The sequence below is a fragment of the Trichomycterus rosablanca genome, chromosome 18 (assembly GCF_030014385.1).
Source record: "Trichomycterus rosablanca isolate fTriRos1 chromosome 18, fTriRos1.hap1, whole genome shotgun sequence".
Lineage (NCBI taxonomy): Eukaryota > Metazoa > Chordata > Actinopteri > Siluriformes > Trichomycteridae > Trichomycterus > Trichomycterus rosablanca.
The window spans coordinates 28,719,012-28,740,871 of NC_086005.1; the positions used below are offsets into that span (position 1 = coordinate 28,719,012).

The window sequence follows — 21,860 nt, forward strand, 5'->3', positions numbered from 1 at the left end:
TCCCTCTCTCACCCTCCACCTGTAACTCTGCCCCTTATAAAGGTCCAGGGGGGTAAACAGATAAATCCAACCAATCAGATGAGAGAGTATTTACTCCCTCCCTCCTCCCACAGGCACCAGAATAAAATCAGTGCTGGATTAATTTCTATTCTGAATTCCATTTTGAATCCCTGGTCAGGACATCAACCTCTAACAGGGCATCACACACACTCAGCTAAACAAGGGTAATTCCGAGCGTTCAATCCACCTTCTGCATGTTTCCAGGATGTCTGACTAAAGCCAGTTTCCAGGGACCTTGATGCTATAAGGCGCCCACTGTACCAGCTGTGCCATCATGTTATCCCAGTACCCAATGTGTATATATAGAATTATAAATGATATAAATTCTGTAAGTTATAGAATGGACTAAAGGTGTGACGATATATCAGTAAATCAGTTTTATTACAGATCCAGTTTCTGTTATTAATACAAAACCAGTATCAGACCTTCAGTTATCAACCAGTACCCAATACTGAACCTGTAATAAACCTATACTGAACAATACTGATTCTACACTAAACCAGTACTGAACCAATACTGCACCAGTACTGAACCAATACTGCACCAGTACTGAACCAATACTGAACAATACTGATCCTAAACTGAACCAATACTGCACAAGTACTAAACCAGAACAGAACCGATACAGAACCAATACTGAACAATACTGATTCTACACTAAACCAGTACTGAACCAATACTGCACCAGTACTGAACCAATACTGAACAATACTGATCCTAAACTGAACCAACACTGAACCAATACTGCACAAGTACTAAACCAGAACAGAACCGATACAGAACCAATACTGAACAATACTGATTCTACACAAAACCAGTACTGAACCAATACTGCACCAGTACAGACCCAAAACTAAACCAGTACTAAACCAATACTGAACCAATACTGATCCTTGTACTGATCCACTATTTTGCTGATCTAATACATTCAGATGTTGTTTTATTTATTATTTGTAAGAATTTTTGAGAGATGATTGGTAATAAATAATCAATAACACTCACCTGATCACCTGTAATGAATTAGTTTATGTTACAGAACTAAATTAACAGATCAAAATAGAAAAGAGTCAAATTAAACCAACATAATGTAAAAATACTTCATACATTTTCTTTTATTGATTTTAATTTTATTTGCATAAACGTTTATACCCCCCCCCCCCTTCCCCTCCAACATCACAGGGTTCTAATGTTTCTACAGCCAAGAAATACTTTCCAAAAATGATAAAACGATCGATACAGTTTATTTTCTTACTGGTTTGGTTGTGATGCCAGTTTTTATGAGTCCACAGTTCCAGTGATCTGAAGCCAGATGAGATGAGGAAAGCCTCCGTCTAGACTCAGTGTTGCTCAAAGTCTGAGTGAACTGTACAGTATCTGCAATCAAACCAAAAGTCCAGCTGGATCGGTTCTGAACTTTGCCCTTCCCTAAACTTTATACTGGCTGTTATCAAACTGTCCTATAAAAAATGATCATGACCTTATTCTCTGTGTTTAAACCAAACTGGTACCAGCAACACCTGAAAATACACCCAGCACCCCACAAAATACCCAGAATCCACCTTAAACACAGATAAACAAACACCCCAAACTTCTGAACCCCAAATCACACCAAACCCCCCCTTAGGTATTCTTTACTTTTATTCATAGGGTTGCTGGTTCAAGCCCAATCACTACCAGTTTGCCTTTAAACATAAGTGGTGTAGTTTAGCATTGGTTGACCTGTTTGTGTAGCCAGGTTTAGGGAGGCATAGGTATACACTTGTAGGTATACACGTACTGACTGTGCTATTCACAATGTATAACGCTTCTATCCATCAGTTCATGAAAATGGACCACGAGGGAAAATAATGGTTTAAAACCCCAATCCTCCCCAAAACACCCAAACCTACAGAACTCAAAAAACAGCTTGAACACAAACCTCTAAATCTCACACAAACCCAAATAACTGCACTAAAATCCATCAAACCACCCTAATATCCAACAGAACATCCCTTATCCCATTAAATCTCCAAACCCTAGAATGTTATCAACTCTCTAATCTCCTAAAACTACTCAAGGATCCAAGGAACCTCCAAGAACCTTCCTCAACCTACCCAGAATCCATCAAAACACCCACTAAACCACCACAACTCCCCCCAAAACTACACTCAACACCCACACTTCCATCCATTCAAACTCCCCTGGTACCACCAAGCACCAACCACCCTTAGTTCTCATAAAGTTCCCCAAATCTGCAAAATGTTTTCAGTCCTTTAGCCTTTTAAAAAACTACCAAAGTTGACACCGGACCCCCGAACATTCTTCAAACCCCAAAAACCCATTCCCCCCACCCAAATCTACACACACATCTCAAGATCTTAAAATCAGCCCTTCAGCCAGTCCATCACCTCGGTATCACCCAGCTCCTCTGGTGTGTCAGTTTTGGGGTCGGTGCAGCTGAAGATCTGCTATAGGGTGGAAGTGAAGGTGTGTGAGTGAGTGAGTGTGAGTGAATGAGTGAAGTGTGTGAGAGGTCACCGCTGTTTATTTAGAGTGTGTGATGGTGTGAAAGTGTTAAAGATAACACGGTACTTTGCACCACGGTGATAGAGAATCTTCACCATGACGACATCAAGTAGAGATCCGATGAAAGCGAATGATGAAAGCCAACCGGGTCAGAAGTATATGGACGGTAACTTATATTAAGTTTACACTTACCTGTAAAGGTGTCACTTGGACAGTTAACAAGATGTGAAACTAACCTGGGGGGCACAAACTTTTGCAAAAGACACAAATAATGTTTAAATTAAAATATTTATTAAGATAAGAACCTGAACATCATCATCACATTAACGTCGGATTTAACAGCTTTTAATTGCACTGGTGTCGTTTAGGCAGGTTGTTTTTATGCTCACACACACACACACACACACACACACACACACACATGTACAGTTGGAGTCCAAAGTTTACACACACCCATAAGAACGTGAGTGTGTATCATGCAGCTCCGAGAACTTTAATGATTCCTGCATGTTTATTATCATTATTATAATTACCACACATACACGACACGGCCAAAAGTATTCGGACGCCCACGGATGCCCGGCTCACAGCGGGCGTGTCGGACGTGCTGTTTCAAAAGCGAGCCGCTCTTCTGTTATGAGAGGCTTTTCAAAAGACTTTGACGTGTGTCTGTGTGTGGGAATTTGTGCCCAGCATTTGCATGACGAGGCACTGAGTGATCAGTCGGTGTTCCGGTTCATCCCAGAGCTGTTGTGAGAGGCTGAGCTCAGGGCTCTGTGCAGCTTTTCTTCATGCTGGAACAGGAAAGGTCCTTCCCTAAACTGTTGCTGCACACTTGTAACCATGTCCCAATGAGGTGTCCCAATACTTTTGTCCATATAGTGCTGTTTTTTTTCCACTGATCTCTATCTCCGGAACTGTAGGACGTTACAGGACCATCAAACTCCCGTCCTGCACGAGTGTATGTAAACTTCTGACTTCAGCACACACACACACACACACACACACACACACACACACACCGCTCAGATGAAGATCAGGTGTGTGTCCTCGGGGACGCCGTATCTCCCCTTGTGTTCCTCGAAGAGCTGGCTGAGCTCCTCCATGTAGAGGTCGTGTAGAGCGTCCAGATCTTCTGACGAGGGTTTCTCCTTCTTCTGAACTCTGATTGGTCGACCAACTGCAAACACAGAACACGTCCAGAACGTCGTATGTTACATGGTTAAAAGTATGTGGACGCATGAGCATGAGCATGTTTGGTGGTGGTAGCAGAACTGCTGCTTTAGACGGTTCTGACTGGGGTTTAGGGGTTTTAGAGATTTTGGGTTCTGGGTTCCACTCAGATCTGGAGCTGCAAGGTTCAAGTTTAGGTTTAAGTTCTAGTGAGCCATGACTTGGGTTTATTTATGAATTAGAGCTTGAGGACTAGGGGGTAAGATGCTGAGGGTAGGGTTTTTGGGATCAGAATTTAGAATCAGGGTTTGGGATCAGGGTTTAGGATGAGAGTGTAGGATTAAGGTTTAGGATCAGGGTTTAGGATGAGAGTGTAGGAACAGGGATTAGGATCAGGGTTCAGGATCAGGGTTAGAGTTTAGGATCAGGGTTCAGGATCAGGGTTAGAGTTTAGGATCAGGGTGCAGAATCAGAGTGTGGGATCAGGGTTTAGGATCAGGGTTTAGAAGTAGTGATTTAGGATCAGGATTTAGGATTGAATGTTTAGGACCAGGGTGTAGGATGAGAGTGGATTAATGGTTTGGTGTTGATGGACGTACCGACGGTGTTGATGGGTTTCCTGTAGGGCATGAGGCCAAAGCTGTACTGAAAAACTCCTCGGGCGTGGAAGAGTGGCAGAGAAACACCCATGATGCATTGCAGGTGGTCCTGGATCCAGCGTAACCAGGTGCCCTGTGGGTTCGGGACCTGATCGAAGACCTCGTTTTCCCCGAACGAGTAAACGGGAACCAGATCGGCCCTGAGGAACAACAGCGAGAGAAATCAGGGGTCAGATCAGTACTGCAGAGTCAGACAAAAAATGAGGTAAGATGGACTGAAATACTGAAATATTACATCAGACAGATCTGTGTGTGTGTGTGTGTGTGTGTGTGTGTGTGTGTGTGTGTAATTTCATCAGTGCCCCTCGTTGCCTAATTTTCACCAACATTTTGGACACCGCAGCCTTACAGAGGTCACGATTGGGCAGTAACAAACATTTCACATCAGCTTTTATATTTTAATTATTTCCGCATCGTCCATATTCATATATAACCCTCTGTACATACCCATACACGTACCCGTATTCTACCCCCCTGTATGTACCCATACATGTACCCATATTCTACCCCCTGTACATACCCATACATGTACCCATATTCTACCCCCCTGTACATACCCATACATGTACCCATATTCTACCCCCCTGTACATACCCATACATGTACCCATATTCTACCCCCCTGTATGTACCCATACATGTACCCATATTCTACCCCCCTGTACATACCCATACATGTACCCATATTCTACCCCCCTGTATGTACCCATACATGTACCCATATTCTACCCATACATGTACCCATATTCTACCCCCCTGTACATACCCATACATGTACCCATATTCTACCCCCTGTACATACCCATACATGTACCCATATTCTACCCATACATGTACCCATATTCTACCCCCCTGTACATACCCATACATGTACCCATATTCTACCCTCCTGTACATACCCGTGTTCCATGGCCAGTTTGATGAAGCCTTTTTTATTAGCCAGCAGAACCACGTGGGCTCCTGGATGAGCGTCCAGAGCTTCTACAGCGCCGCCAACCGCGATGACCACGGCGTTTCCTCCACCCTCCTTACACAGCACATAACTCGCACTGTCCTTATCAGAGGGGATCAAACCTGCAACACACACACACACACACGTATGTCCATAGCTATGTTGTGAACTATGATGATGATGATGAAGGTGTGGATGAAGATGATGACGTTCACTACCTGCACACATGATGTAATCTCTGAAGAACGGCACCCTGAACCACAGCGGGAGCATTAATAAGTAACTCTTCAGGCCGGGAAACAGCTGCTGAAACTGCGTCGCCTCCGTACAGAAACTGGTGAAGGCTCCGGTCACCAGAATACCGTGAGGATGGAACCCGAACACGTAGTTCCGCCGAGAGTCCAGATCAACCGTCTTCACCAGCTACGGCACGGACAAACAAACACACGGTGTTTACGGTCTGGGGATGAAGAACCGAGAACGTTCTAGCAACGTCATGGACAGATCTGGTGTCTGGTGGTTTAGTTTAGGGAATCAAAAGGGAACTAAAAAATACCATCGTCCGATGTTTTTGGGAGCTGAAGTTAGAAAAGGCTGACCAGCTCACGGGTGCAGTCAAACTAACCCTATTTATATGGACACTGAAAAATCAGCAGCTTTGATCATCTATAATTGGAAACATGGAATTAGAGGATGTATCACAAAGTAATTGTCGAACTTCCTACACCGTCAAATAAATCAGGGTTTTACTCTTTCGTTTACAAGATGTCTCATAAAGCCTCCACAAGGGGGCGCCTGCATACAAATTTATTTAATTATTATTAATATAATTATTATTTTTCTCTGCAACCCATTTTTTCATCTCGCAAAGGTTTGAAAACCCCTGAAATAGATCATCTAGGTTTGTGTCTATATAATTTTGACCCCTCATATTTTTAGAAAGCCCACAATAAAGTGTGCAGTGTTTATTCTTCACCTTTAATCTTCTGAACCTTTAATCACTTTAATCACTAAAAGGTACTAAAGGTGTAAAAATTACACCGATCTGATAAGTCAGGAACTTTCATCTCCGTCTGATAACAAACATCAAATAAACTTCAGAACAGTCCGAGGTTCTGAAACATGAGAGGAATTTATATCTCGCACAGATTTAATCAGGTCAGAGAATTTAAACTGGAACTAAACCATCAACCCAGAGTCCAGCACCAACCCAAAAACATCTAAACTCAACCCCAACATGATCCAAAACTGACCAATGCACACAACACAACCGAATCTCAACCCAAACCCAGAGATGGACACAATTCCAACACAAGCCAGACCCAAACATGACTCGGGTCCATCCAAACCCCAAACATGATCCGAACCCAGTAGACCCCAAATCAACACACTCCGAACCCAAACGTGGTTCAAATCTAACAAAAACACGACCCGAAACTGATCCAAATCCAAACCAAACCTAAATCTAGGGTTTCTGACTGGTGTGGACTGTATTCCTGTTACTGGTTCAGTCTTTCCCACTGGCGCTGGCCCCACCGTGACCCTGACTAGAATGAAGCGGTTAGTAGAAACGAATGAGTTGATTCTAAACTGTTGTTGCTGTTTATAGCCACCAGAGGGCGACATTGTGACACAGAATAAAACTGCAAAACTGAGTGAATGAATGAATGAATGAATGAATGAATGAATGAATGGATGGATGAATGAGTGAGTGAGCGACTGAGTGAGCGAGTGAGTGAGTGAGTGAGTAAATGAATGGATGGATGAATGAATGAATGAATGAATGAATGGATGGATGGATGGATGAGTGAGTGAGCGACTGAGCGAGGCCAGTGAGTGAGTGAGTGAGTGAGTGAGTAAATGAATGGATGGATGAGAGCACCCTCTCTGACCTGTATTGGAAAGTAGTCCCTCATGTACCTCCACATTGGAAGGCGACACATGAGGGCCACTCTTCTGCCCCCGCGGGACGGTGTTTCCCAGTCCAAAAACCACCAGGTCGCATAAAGCACGCTGACCAACCAGAAGCGGGTGAAGAGGAGGTAGAGGAACAGCACGATGCAGCATGGGGCTGTAACACACACACACACACACACACACACACACATCTCTATGACCTCTGTGTGATCTTTTAGCTAGAACAGCAGTTGCTCTTCTGAGAAGCTTCTCGCAAAACTTTAAAGTGAGTGTGTCTGTGGGAATTTGTGTCTGTTCAGTGAAAAGATGACAGCATTTGTACGGCTGGCCACTGATTGATCAGTTGGTGTTCCGGTTCATCCCAGAGCTGTTGAGTGAGGCTGAGGTCAGGGCTCTGTGCAGGACACTGGAGCTCCTTGGCTTTTCTTCAAGTCTTTTTAGAGCTCACAGCCATGCTGGAATGGGGATGGACCTTCCCTAAACTGTTGCTGCAAGGTCAGAAGCATGTAAGTACCTTTATATCACTGATTTATTACACCTGGTAGCAACTGCTGTGGCTGAACAGCATGAATTCAGTAATTAGAACGGGCGTCCCAATACTTTTGTCTATGTAGTTGTTAGGAAAATAAGTCTCCAATACCACGAGGAGTAAATGCCACTCCACACCGCCAGATACCCTGAACTACCCTTAAACACAGAGCGTAAACGAAGACCTACCGAGGCCGAGGAAGGAGAAGACCCACTGCAGCACGGCGACGGTCTGAAGCCTCCTCTGGAGAGGAACGTCCACCGGGGCGAACTTCATGACCGGAGGAACGAACGAGACGGAACCGAACCGGAGAGAAGCTGAAGAAATGTGAGATTAATCCAGAACTCAGGTTACAATGCCTGGTCAAAGTCCACCTTCATCCCTCCTCCTCCTGCGCTCCTCAGTCTTATCAGAGCCACCACCTCGGACCGAGGTAATTACCCAAGAGCTGCTCTATCTAGCACGGCGTCGAACCTTTGACCTCATCGAGCCTGAATCAAAGCAAGAAGCATGAAACGGAGATTCAGGATCTCTCTGGTGTTCAGATCAGCGGTGGAGCACCGAGCAAGTTTCAGGTTACTGTAGATCTGAGGACGGGAAATTCTGCCTCCGCAACAGTGACTCCTACTGTCCGACTGAGGCACTGCTGCAGTGGTGGAGGAGCACACAGAGTACAGCGTGACCAGCTTTGTATCAAAGTAGGCGTGTGCTAGTCTGCATCTCTCCTCTGCCAGAGTGGGTGTGGTGCATGGGGGCTGCTTAAGAAAAGTGGGTGGTGCACAGCCCCAGGATTTTAGGAACCTGTCTGGCATTTTAAACACTGTACAAATAGCTTTGGGGCAACAGTTTGGGGAAGGTCTTTCTGTGCCAACGTGCCTGTGATCCATGAACAAAATGAGGTCCATGAAGACACAAAGGTGTGGAAGAACAGTGAACACTTGAGCACTTTTAGGATGAATTGGAATGTCATTTGCAACCAAAATCAGCGCCTGACCCCAAAAAGCCACAAATTCCCACAGGCACAGTTCAAAATCTTGAAGAATTAAGGCTGAAGAATTAATCATCTCTAGTATAGAGAGAGTTTAAATCAGGGATTTGATTGGGCCGCTACAAAATCCACTTCATTCAATTCAGTTAATTTTCATCAACCGCTTTATCCTGGTCAAGGTCGCTGCAGGTCCAGTTCCCGTCTGGAAACACTGGACGCAAATCAGGAACATTTACAGTTACATTACAGTTACAGTATAGGCAAGCCGTAGCCTAGTGGTTAAGGTACTGGACTGGTAATCAGAAGGTCTCTGGTTCAAGCCCCACTACTGCCAGGTTGCTGCTGTTGGCCCTTAACCCTCATTGCTTAGACTGTATACTGTAACTGTACTGTAAGTCGCTTTGGATAAAGGCGTCTGCTAAATGCCGAAAATGTAAATGTATAAGGTCTGAGCAATTGAGATTTAAGGACCTTGCTCAAGGGCCCAAGCAGTAACCTGGCAGTGGTGGGGCTTGAACCAGAGACCTTCTGATTACTAGTCCAGTACCTTAACCTGGAAAGGGCGCCAATCTCCTGATATAGACAGTCACGTCTGTGTAGACGCCCGGCTGATAGGAAGCGCCCAAACCCACAATTTTTATTCAGTAGTTGATTTAATCTTTGGATTGGGGTGGATTTTCTCTAATAAAGGTGTGTGTGTGGGGGGGCAAAGGGGGGTCACCCAAAACAAAGATCCAAATTAGGTGCCCCCCCCCCACACACACACACACACACCCAAGCCCCCTCCCAGACCAATATCACACCAGTGTTTTTGCAGCGTGTGCGTTTCAATCCGGATTCGTTTATCCAATCAGAGAGGATCATCAGAATCGGAGTGGAGTGTTCTGACCAATCAGAGCGCAGTGAGAGTGGATTCTGCGACTGCGGGTTGATGGGTTCGGTGCTGAAGCTGCGCGAGGCGGGGCGGGGCTGCTGCGTGTTGTTGTGGTGGCGCGCACAGAGCAGGATTAACGGATGCAGCTCGCGAGCTGCGTAAATATATATAAATAAAATAATTATAATCGTTCATTAATGCAGAAATGAGAGTAAAATCATCACACCCGGTCGGTTTGATCATTGACGTTTATTAAATATCGCTCGTGCGCGCGGGACTGCACGGATTTGTGGGATCTACAGGCCTCTAAAGCGGGATTCGAACCGATAACGCCATGGCGTGGCCGTGCATCAGCCGCGCGTGCTGCCTGGCCCGGTTCTGGTCCCAGCTGGACCAGGCCGACATCGCGGTGCCTTTGATCTTCACCAGCTACTCGGACGCGTGCGAGTCGCGCGCTCAGCCCGGACCCACCGCCACCGCGGTCACCGTACAACAGGCGCAGCCCGGAGGCACCGGGAGCGCGCGCGAGCAGCAGGCCCCGTCCCGCGCGGTGGTGCCGGCGGCCTCCGTGATGCGGCAGGACTTCAAAGCCTGGAAGGTGCGGCGCGAGCCGAGCTGCAAACCCAAGCACGAGTACCACGAGCCCGAGGTGCCGCTGGACACCGAGACGCAGTACCGGAAAGACTTCAAAGCCTGGCCGCTGCCCCGGAGGGACCACCCGTGGATCCCCAAACCGGGCCGCGCGGAGCCGGACGGCGGCGGGGTGGAGAAGGGTCAGATCGCCGACCGCGTCCCGGAGAAGGAGATCCTCAAACTGAGGCACGGGAGGAGCGCGCAGGAGGGGACCGACCGGCACGAGGGGAGAGAGAGAGCGGCGGCGGACGCGCTCAACCGACAGATCAAAGAGGATGTGACCACCGGGAGTTCCTACAGGTGTGTGTGTGTGTGTGTGTGTGTGTTTTAAACTTAGTTAAAAAAAATGTCATTCAAATGTCTTTTTATCCTGGTCAGGGTCGTGGCGGTTCCAGTTCCACCTAGAAACACAGAAATATGTTTGCCGATCTATCCTACGATATAGCCAATCATGTCTGTGTAGATGCCCGGCCGGCCGATAGCTCTCGAAATAGTCGCCTTTATCCAGAGCGACTTACAGAACTGTGACAGTATACAGTCTGAGCAATTGAAGGTTAAGGGCCTCGCTCAAGGGCCCAACAGTGGCAACCTGGCAGTGGTGGGGCTTGAACCAGCGAGGCTACAACGTTCCATGCGGAGGTGAACGAGGTCATGTGTGAAAGGACACACATGTTTGTAGCCTAATGGTTAAGGTACTGGACTACTAATCAGAAGGTTGCTAGTTCAAGTCCCACCACCGCCAAATTGCTGCTGTTGGGCCCTTAACCCTCAATTGCTCAGACTGTACACTGTCACAGTACTGTACGTCGCTCTGGATGAAGGAGTCTGATACATTTTGGAGTGCGTCTGTGGTCATTTGTGCCCATTCGGTCGTGAACGTTTGTGAGCTGGATGGATGAGAATGCCTGACTCACAGTCTGTCTTCCAGTTCGTCCCATTAGTGTTTTCATTACAGGGGCTCTGAGTGGAATTTCGGCTCTTGTTTTTATAAGATGATGTCCTGAAGTTTAGCTTTTTAACAAGAGAGTCCGCCATGTTTCTATTTGTGAGCTGGGATGATTGTGGATTTATTTCTTTACATGCCCAGTTTTGGTGGCTCCTGGGGGCCCGATGCCTTGTTGTTGTTGTTGTTGTGGTGGTGTATGTACATGTTATGAATGGGTTATGATCACATGTTTCATGATTAGATGTGATGATTAAGGTAGGAAATGAAAGCAGAGACTGTTGGAGCAGCGAGGCATGGGGCCCCAGTGGAAGCTTTTCTCTGGGGGGCCCCAGGTTTCCTGGCACCCACAGGGCATCATTAATAATCAGAGCATGTGGGCAGAGGCACTCAGGCATGTTACACACCAAAGCTTTAACTAAACAACACCATCACAGTAAAGAAATGCTGTGGGCAAGAGGTGGCATTAATGACCGTAAGTATGTGGACACCTGACCATGAGCGTGTTGGATATCATAATCCAAAACGTTAGGCATTAGTAGAAATTTGTGCCCCCCCCTCTCTGTGGCTCTGCCAGTCTCAGTCTCCACTACTTATCTGGAAAAGGTTTCCATAAGATTTTGGACTGTGCATGTGGTGTCTGGCTCACAGTCAGTGTTCTAGTTCATCCCAAAGGTGTGTTAAATGGGATTGAGGTCTTCAAAGCTTTTCTACACCTAATTGAACCGCTTCTATATAAACCTTGCCTTGTCCACATTCATACTGGAACAGGAAAGGACCTTCCCCACACTGTTTACAGCAGGTTAAAAGTGTATGATTGATTTTATGTAGTTGGTTATACACAGTGGTTAGCAGTAGGTGTGGCCGGAACACTTGAAGTTACATTTGGTCCTTTAATCCTGTCCTGTTTAAAAGCAAGGGTGGGGGGGGTCTGTTTTATTTTGAAGATGTGTGGAGTTTAGCATGTTCTTCTCAGAGAGCACTCTCCCACTGTAGTTTCAGCTGAGAATGATTTAGTGCTGAATTAATGAATTAATGAATGACTTTTTTATATCAGTACTGGATTATAAAGCTAAACCCCCTGCACGCTCCGCCTGACGGGCTGTATTGTATACGCTGCCAAGCGTTACCCACAATGCACCTCTTTGGCATCTCCTTCTGTCTCTGTACGGTGCCCGTGCATTACCATGGTGACCGAGCTTTTCAGTACGGCAGTGAGGAGTGTGTGTGTGTGTGTGTGTGTGTGTGTGTGTGTGTGTGTGTGTGTGTGTGTGTTATGAGGTTTAGTGTTGGTACCGGGCGCAGGCCGGACGTCAGGACACCGGGGTGATTGTTGGCATCGACTGTATCTCTGAGCGTTTCCTCCTCCTGCTGCTCCACGTATGGACATTCTGTACATGCACCGTATGGCCAAAAGTATCCGGACGCCTGAACGTGAGCTTGTTGGACGTCCCGTTTATATACTACTTACTGTATACTGCACACTGCACTCAGTATATACTGCATACTGCATACTACACTCAATATATACTACATACTGTATACTGCACACTGCACTCAGTATATACTGCATACTGCATACTACACTCAATATATACTACATACTGTATACTGCACACTGCACTCAGTATATACTGCATACTGCATACTACACTCAATATATACTACATACTGTATACTGCACACTGCACTCAGTATATACTGCATACTACGTACTGTATGCTGCACATAGTATATGCTGCATAGTACATACTGTACACTGCACTCAGTATATACTGCATGCTACATACTGTATACTGCACCTAGCATATACTGCATACTACATACTGCATACTGTATACTGCACTTAGTATATACTGCATACTATATATTGTATACTGTTTACTGCATTCGGTATATACTGCATACTACATACTACATAATGCATACTGTATATAATATACTGCATACTGTATACGATATATTGTATACTGCACACCGTATATACTGCATAATGCATACTTTACTCAACATATTATATACTGTTTACTGCACTCAGTATATACTGCATACTACATACTACATACTGTATACTGCACACTGTATACTGCATACCACATACTGCACTCAGTATTTACTACATAATGCACACTGTATACTGTATACTACATACTGTATACTACATACTGTATACTACATATTGCACAGAGTATATACTACATTCTTATTTAAGGCCTCATCAGTATGTGAGTAGTGTGTACGAGACTCTTTCATACACAGCCGTGGACGTAATCAGACCCGGTGGGTGTTATAATGTTATAATGTTATAATGTAGTAACGATCCCACCGAGCGTCTCCTCTCTGTCATTAGCTAGTAAATGTGAGTATGAGTGAAATATTTAAATAAATATTTATAAAAATCTCGACCTGCTGTTACTGATGCTATAATACACGGAGCTGCAGGACTGATGTAGGAAATACAATCACTGTAACTGCTGTGGTGCTTCTGCCCTGACGCCCATTCCCAGAGGAACTGGAATCATCTTACACGATCGATACGATTCGATTACTCGCAAACAGACGCCAAAGAGAATGAGGAGGCGAGAGTGTAGACAAAATGTCACCATGTCCATTTCTCATCTGAAATGATTTCAGCTTTAGTTTTCGGTGGTTTGATGCTTGTAACATCAAGAACCGTTACCCTGAGTTCATGTAAACGGCGTCTTTTGATCGAATGGGCACAAATCCCCACAGAAATACTACAAAGTCTTGTTAGATGGCTCAGAAGAGTAACAACAGGCTCATGTACTGTACATGGTGTACATTAACCAGCGTTCTGTTCCGCAGGACGGAGTTTAAAGCCTACGCGGACGTGAAACCCGTCAGAATGATCCGAGCTAAATCTCAGTACCAGCCTCCGGACGAGAGGACCAGCCTGGAGACCAGCTACAGCGCCACCTACAGGGGAGAACAAGTCAAACTACGACCCGCGGATAACAAAGCACTGGAGAGGAGGAGAGTACGAACACTGTACAGCGAACCTCACGTCGACACCACCAAGGTATGAACACGTACTCATTCATTCACTGTCTGTTTTATCACTGCTTTGTCCTGGTCAGGGTTGCGGTGGGTGCAGTTCACTGTGCAAACGGTAAGAAACACCTCAGATATGTCGCCAGTCCATGACAGGGAACACACACACACACACACACACACACACACACACACAGCCAAGCTTCATTAGGTTGTAGTTACTGTATTTCTTTAATTTCTCCCTATTTAGTCGTAGCCAGTTCCTCTTCCTCTGCTGGAGACCCTGATGGTGTACGAGGAGGGATTATTCTCCTGACACACCCTCCTCCCACCGACACCTTCTCATCCCCCTGTACTTCGGTGGATCGGCGTGTGAGGTCGGTCTCGCGCAGGGAGAGTCACGCCCCGATCTCCACAGCCCTCCACTTCTGTACAGGCGCCTCGGGCTGCTAATCAGCGTCCTTACACAGCCTTGAAGACCCCGCCCACTTTTTAGGGCGGTGTTTTCCCTCCCAGCGGACTACCGGCCCATTGAGTCTGCTGCATTGTCTGCACTGCCGATCGTGCTCGCTAGGGGGCGCCCAGCCGACCGGCAGCAGAGCTGAGATTCAAACTCTGATCGTCTTGATGCACGTCCCAAATGAAGGGATTCGACCCACTGTAGTTCCCTTATAGTCGAGATCACATGATCAGCGAGTCCGTCTTCGTCTCCTCTCACGCTCTGTGTCTCTCTGCAGGTGGACAAATCCAGTCTTCCACGCTCCAAACCAAAAAAGACGCCCTCGTCGGCCGCGCCCCCCCACGGCAGACCGGCCAGGAAGGCGAGGGAGAAGCAGGGCGCGGGGGGGTCGACACGCGCCTCCAAAAAGAGGAGCTCGGAGAACCAGCGGCCGAGCGACAAGGAGAAAAGCAAAGAGATGAACAACAAACTGGCCGAGGCAAAAGAGTAAACAGCACCGCACCGCACTTCCTCCTCTCACTTCCTGTTCCTCCGTACCGCCGCGGCGTCGCCCATCAGTCAGCTAAGCGCTAACGTTCAGAGACTCTCCTCAGGCTCCTCCTCTTCCTCTCACTCTCATCCTTCATCCATCCACCCATCCATCCTCCCTCCGCTGGGGCCCAAACAAGAACAGAATTGAATAGAATCACATTCAGACGACACCGTGTGGCCAAAAGTATTCGGACACCCGACTGAGAGCTTGTCGGACCTCTGTGTGCTTCTCACAAGACTTTAAACAGTGTCTGTGTGTGGGAATTTGTGCCCATTTAGTAGTACAAAACATGACAGCATGTGTATGGCCGGGCGCTGATCAGTTGGTGTTCTGGTTCATCCCACGTCTTTCTAGATCCCGCTCATGCTGGAACAGGAATGGGCCTTCCCTAAACTGTTTCTGTAAAATCTGAAGCATAACATTTCCTTTATACACTGATCATAACATTAAAACCACCTCATTGTTTCTACACTCACTGTCCATTTTATCAGCTCCACTTACCATATAGAAGCACTTTGTAGTTCTACAATTACTGACTGTAGTCCATCTGTTTCTATACATGCTTTGTTACCCCCTTTCATGCTGTTCTTCAATGGTCAGGACCCCCACAGGACCACCACAGAGCAGGTATTATTTAGGTGGTGGATGATTCTCAGCACTGCAGTGACACTGACATGGTGGTGCTGTGTTAGTGTGTGTTGTGCTGGTATGAGTGGATCAGACACAGCAGCGCTGCTGGAGTTTTTAAACACCGTGTCCACGCACTGTCCACTCTATTAGACACTCCTACCTAGTTGTTTCACCTTGTAGATGTAAAGTCAGAGACGATCGCTCATCTATTGCTGCTGTTTGAGTCGGTCATCTTCTAGACCTTCATCAGTGGTCACAGGACGCTGCCCACGGGGCGCTGTCGGCTGGATGTTTTTAGTTGGTGGACGATTCTCAGTCCAGCAGTGACAGTGAGGTGTTTAAAAACTCCAGCAGCGCTGCTGTGTCTAATAAACTCATACCAGCACAACACACACTAACACACCACCACCATGTCAGTGTCACTGCAGTGCTGAGAATCATCCACCACCTAAATAATACCTGCTCTGTGGTGGTCCTGTGGGGGTCCTGACCATTGAAGAACAGGGTGAAAGGGGGTAACAAAGCATGCAGAGAAACAGATGGACTACAGTCAGTAATTGTAGAACTACAAAGTGCTTCTATATGGTAAGTGGAGCTGATAAAATGGACAGTGAGTGTAGAAACAAGGAGGTGGTTTTAATGTTATGGCTGATCAGTGTATTAATGAATTCAGTAATCAGAAGGGGCGTCCCAATACTTTTGACCATCCAGTGTGGGTGTTGGAGCGGCCTGTTCGGAGCCCTTCGCTCTCCACAGTGATGTGAAACCACTACTCTCAGCTGTGCTATCGACACGTCCAGGCGTCCAACAGGCAAAATTAACCGTGCCTGGGGAAGGGAAGGGCGCGGTGCAGCTGTCTGTAAGAGAACAGTCCACCAGAGCTCACAGGGTTGCTAATATCAGCGATAATATCAGAAATTGATATATCAGTTGGGTTCCACAAAGCATTTCAAGTTCGGTTGATGTTTATGCTGGTTGTGGAAGTAAAATATCGGCTGATATTATCGTCCAACTGATATATTGGTTCAGAACTGTGGGAAACGGAACATGTCGATATTTTATCTGTTAAACAGAGATCACGAACAGTATCAGTGATTCCTAATATTGATAACATCAGTGAAGCAATAAAAATATAAAAAAACGATTTTGATCAATTAAAATCCTTAATATCGGCTGACATTATCGTACAAATGATATATCGGTCGGGCGCTTCTCTCCATCGCACTTCATCTTCATTCTCTCTTTGATTTCCATGCATGTGTTCAGCTCTCTCTCGCTCTCTCTTTCTCTTTCTCATTCTGTGTGAACCTCTCTCGCCCGGAGAGCACCAGGTTCTGGCTTCCTCGCCCCTCGATCATTCTCATCCCCTGTAGCTCCGCCCGCTGGCTGCCTGCGGCCCCGCCCGTGGACGCCGTGGAGTTTGAGACGTTGCATGGAGGGCGTCTGATGGAACACATCACACAGACTCGCATTCATACGGTGAAGAGCCACGCTGCATGAACTGAACTGAACTCGGACATTTTCATTCCTCACAGATAAACGTGCATCTCGGCTTCCACCGTGTGTCATAGCCACTTCCTGTCCGTGGTGCGTTTATCTGAGTTTGGGAGGGACGATGGGTTCCTCGCCGTCTGATGGTTTTTGTAATCCGGCGGATTTAGTAGTGTGTAGAGTGTAGATTGATAGCTAGTAACACGTGAGTCTTGGAGGAAGCATGTGCTGTCCCTTGATGGTTGTGGTGTGATAGCTGAGAATGAGATAGTGGGTGGGAATTGGAAACGCCTAAATTGGGAAGACAGTCAGGAGAGGGTGTGTATGGGTTTGTGTTTGGGGTGGAACGTGTTGAACGTGATTAGCGTTGGTGCTTTTTATACTTCTCTGTTTTAACGAGCGCTGTGGCGGAGTGACGGCGGTAAACCTGTGATCATGTGACCTGTGCTTTGTGTCTGCTTGCTAATATTAATCCAAAATGTTGCTAATAAAGGACCAACACAGAAACGAGGAGTCTGGATTTGTTTTAATGAAGAGCTGCTTTTTCTTCCCCTCCGTTTATTTCCGTTCATTCCAGAAACTTTTATTTACATCTCGTCTCCCGTCCGTCTGATGTCCGTCTGATCGTCCCAATCCTACACCTGTGTCGCCCTATATTCATACACTTATTTCATTTATTACTACCCTGGAGTGTGTTTTTACTGCTGTTTTATCCTGGTCAGGGTCACGGGGGGTCCAATTTACTGGGCGAAAGACAGAAAACAACCTGAACAGGTCCAGTCCATCACAGGACAAATACACACACACACACATTCACACACACACACACACACACACTGGTTCCTAGCTCCAGTTGTCCTGATTGAACGTCTTTGTACTGTGGAAGGAAACTGGAGCACCCGGAAGAAACCCACACAGACACAGGGAGAACTGTTTGTTCCTCTCGCCCGTCCCTTTCTCAGGTCCTCTTTTGTCTCGATGTGTCCCCTCCGTCCTTCTTTTTCCATGTGTTTTACTCACCCCCGGTGCTTTTCCAGTCTCCTGTCCACTCATCCTGTTCTTCTCACTTGTTTCTTGGTTCTCTCCTTTTCTGCTTCATCTATCAGTTTTATATCCCTGGTCCTTCATGTCTTTCCACTTGTCCCTGGACCTTCAGGTTTTACTGACCCTTCTTTCTCACTCGTCCTTCATGTTTCTCCCCTCCTTCTCTTCTTCTGGTTCCCCTTCTGTCCCTTGGTTCTTTTTTTGCCTCCTACTCTCCCATCTGTGCTTTTATGGACACCCCTCTGGTGTCAGTGACCCTGTGTTCTCACTGATTGCTGCATTTCATTCTGTTCCTCGTGTCCCTGTCTGTCCTGTATTCTAATTCGACTCGCTGTGGGAGGTAGCAGGGCGTGGTAGTAAACGGTAGGTGACCGTTAGTGTTTGGTTGTTTGTGGTGGTGGTTTGTGTGTTGTGATGGTGTTGTGGTGTTGTTTGTGATCCTGTGAAGTGTGTTCCTGTGTGTAAGAGTTCACATGGATGAGATCTCTAGCAGAGCAGTTTTTAGTTTACGATGGACGTCAGATCTGTAGGTTCTCTGTAACCCCGAGATCCTTTCGAGAATCGAGACACCATGAGAACCATGAGAACTAGAACCATGAGAACCAGAACCATGAGAACCAGAACCATGGGAACCAGAACCAAATTTCACCTTTGTTCCATTTCTAATTATCTGATATGTAGATCGATGGTCCTGTTTTCTCTAACATGAGGACCTGCAGAAGAAAAGGAACCAGGATGAACTGTAGAACTAGAACCACAGAACCTTTAGACGTCTGGGCGGGTCAGAGCTGTTTTGACAGTATATTAGGCAGGTGGTCATAATGTTTTGCCTCATTGGTGTATCCAATAAATATTTTTTTCCCGATGGTTTTTAAACAGATGAAGGTCCTCACTCCAAAGCTCAGATCATATCGGCACGGTTCGAACCCCATCCCACTGATCCGCCGCACCTTCGTTTTAATTCTGCGAATCCGCTCGTGTTCACGCCGCCGAGCGACTTTACTGCATTAGCGTCTGTGTGTGTAGCTAACGCGCGACCTTCTCTTCTCCGTTTCTGAAGGCTCATGCTAAAACAGCAGCACTACATTCAGCTCTGCCAACCGATCCGAGATATCGGGTGGGTGCAGACATTAAAGCAACACCTGTGGCGCTGCGCCATGCCCGACCCAAGGTAACCCACACCCGACCCGACCCGACCCGACCGGGCACCGCTTCTCATGAGGCTTTATAAAGAGCTAATGTGCACTTTATAAACGCTTTGGATTGATTTCCCATGTGTCCTCTTACATATGGAACGTTACGTACAAACCCCGTGTCCAAAAAAAGTTGGGACATATGTGTACGTTAATGAAGCATAAAATCAAGCTTGTGACACACTCCAAAAAAGTTAAAATAAGAGTAAAAAGGTTCCACAATTATGAGTTCTTTAAAAATGAGGACCATCCAGACTGTTATCAGTGAAAGATGCAATAAAATTCCAGACGCATTAAGTCTCATTAATAGGAACACTGATAGAACAAAGGGGGAACACACCCCTGTCCCAACTTTTTTGGAGCATGTCACAAGAATTGAATTTTAAACGTGATTCTATTTACAAACTAGAATGAAGTTGATCAGTGAAATATTGGAATTTTCTTTTTTACTTTTATCAGTAAAATAAAGATTTAATAGGATTAAAACATCACAGATTTACTAAGCGTCCCAACTTTTATGAGGTTTGTATTTCTGTCAGCATTACATTTTATTTGATTGAAATTATAATTCTACACTGTAGAATTTCTCCATATCACACACATCCAAATGTTCTGGGTTTGCATGGTGGCTAATGTATTGTCCGATATATCGAACAGGTCATGATCCTATATATCAATGTATCGTCCGATATATCGAACAGGTCATGATCTTATATATCAATGTATCGTAAGCTCTATATGACCAAAAGTATGTGGACACCTGCCCATAACAAAGCCGTGATCGTTTTCTCCATTTCTGTGACTATAAAAGCAGCTACAAGATTCTGGAGTGTGTCTGTGGGACTTTGTGCCCATTTAGTCAAATTCACAGGTGGGGTTGAGGTCAGGGCTCTGTACAGGCCACACCAAACTCATCCCATCATCTTGTTCTGTCCCGTTCTGTTTGGCTCGCTGATGTATGTGATAGATTTTGTACATTTTCTTTGTCTCTCTTTCACATTCTGTCTCTCTCACATTCTCTGTTTCTCTCTCTTCGTTCTCTCGCTCCAGAGACTCTGAGGCCGGACGAGTTAGTGATTTTTATACCTCAGGAACATCTGGAGAGGAACAGGAACCACAGGATCCACAGGAGCCCCGCAGCAGGTCCGTAGTACGCTTCGCCCCCGACGTCAAATACTGACCGAGAGAAGAACCTGCTAAAGTTCTGCCCTGATTCCTCAATCACAATAAAAGATAATTAATTTAAAATCTTAAATTTAAAACCTCACTGATGATCAGGAGAATCTGAACCCGAGTTCCTCTCGTGTGGTGCTGGAGAAGGAAACACGGCTTCATCTACACTGCAGGATTTAAGCTCTGGAACAAGTAGGTGCACTTGTCATTGGTCTCAGTGCAGGTCCCAAGCCTGGATAGAAATAGGAGGGTTGCATCAGGAAGAGCTTCTGGTGTACATTTACACTTTCAGCAAATAGCAGATGCTTTTATCCAACGCGAACTTACAGTTATGTGGTAGTACATATTGTCTAAGCAATTGAAGATTTAAGGGCCTTGCTCAAGGGCCCAACAGTGGCAACCTGGCAGTGGCGCTAGGCTATAGCTGCCCAGTGTAAAAAAAATCTACATGTGATATTTGCTGTTTAGTGTCACTGAAAAGACAAAAAGATCAGATTTATTTCCTGTTTACCTGCAGTGTGGACACTAAATATTTCCTCTCAGCTCCAAACAACCTGAACACCCTGAGCATCCTGCCTAACCCTGATATATAAGAACCTGAGCCAAGCACACACTGTTCCATGCTGCAGTACTGTATGTATATATGTAATAAATATATAATTATATAATATTAATGATTAAAGCTCCAGAGATTCACTATCAGAGGGATGTAGAGATTTATTCAGCACAGACTGTTCCAATCAAGGTGCTAAAACTTTTATTCTTTTGTTCCATGAACTGGCTGTGAATATTATCGATGCCGTTTGAAATGCTTCCTTCATTTTACAGAACCACAGTTCTATAAAAATCATTCTGCAAATAAATATAGTAAATATAGCAACCCCCTGTACACGGATTTCCAGTCTGGCATAGTTCTAATAATAAACAAAATGATGATTTTAAATTGTTTTGTGTTTATTTTCTCCTTTAGTACATTTATTACAAAGCTCTGAAACCATTTAGTGTCACAAATATGCACCGATAGAGGCAATCTAAAGAAAAAAGCACAGCACAGTAAATTTACAATCTATAATAAATGAATAATATAATTAAT

General features: G+C 45.7%; 2 protein-coding genes across 4 annotated transcripts; one reads left to right on the forward strand and one right to left on the reverse strand.

Annotated features, from left to right (window-relative positions):
- Positions 1 to 2,834: 2,834 nt before the first annotated feature.
- Positions 2,835 to 17,338, reverse strand: mogat2 (monoacylglycerol O-acyltransferase 2). Of its 2 annotated transcripts, XM_063014196.1 has the most exons (7): positions 17,327 to 17,338; positions 7,983 to 8,064; positions 7,241 to 7,419; positions 5,567 to 5,771; positions 5,296 to 5,470; positions 4,338 to 4,537; positions 2,835 to 3,745 (listed from the first exon to the last, which is right to left on the reverse strand). In XM_063014196.1, exons 1-7 carry the CDS (start codon positions 17,336 to 17,338, stop codon positions 3,591 to 3,593), a joined length of 1,008 nt encoding a protein of 335 aa, XP_062870266.1. In that variant the 3' UTR covers positions 2,835 to 3,590. The 2 variants fall into 2 exon arrangements, with proteins under 2 accessions (XP_062870266.1, XP_062870265.1); XM_063014195.1 differs by lacking the exon at positions 17,327 to 17,338 and having other exon boundaries at positions 7,983 to 8,070.
- Positions 9,768 to 21,710, forward strand: map6a (microtubule-associated protein 6a). 2 transcript variants are annotated; one of them, XM_063014193.1, is made up of 5 exons: positions 9,768 to 10,589; positions 14,059 to 14,272; positions 14,982 to 15,190; positions 19,462 to 19,572; positions 20,645 to 21,710. In XM_063014193.1, the coding sequence occupies exons 1-5, from the start codon at positions 9,991 to 9,993 to the stop codon at positions 20,772 to 20,774; spliced, it is 1,263 nt and encodes a 420-aa protein (XP_062870263.1). In that variant the 5' UTR covers positions 9,768 to 9,990; the 3' UTR covers positions 20,775 to 21,710. The 2 variants fall into 2 exon arrangements, with proteins under 2 accessions (XP_062870263.1, XP_062870264.1); XM_063014194.1 differs by lacking the exon at positions 19,462 to 19,572.
- The last annotated feature ends 150 nt before the right edge of the window (positions 21,711 to 21,860 follow it).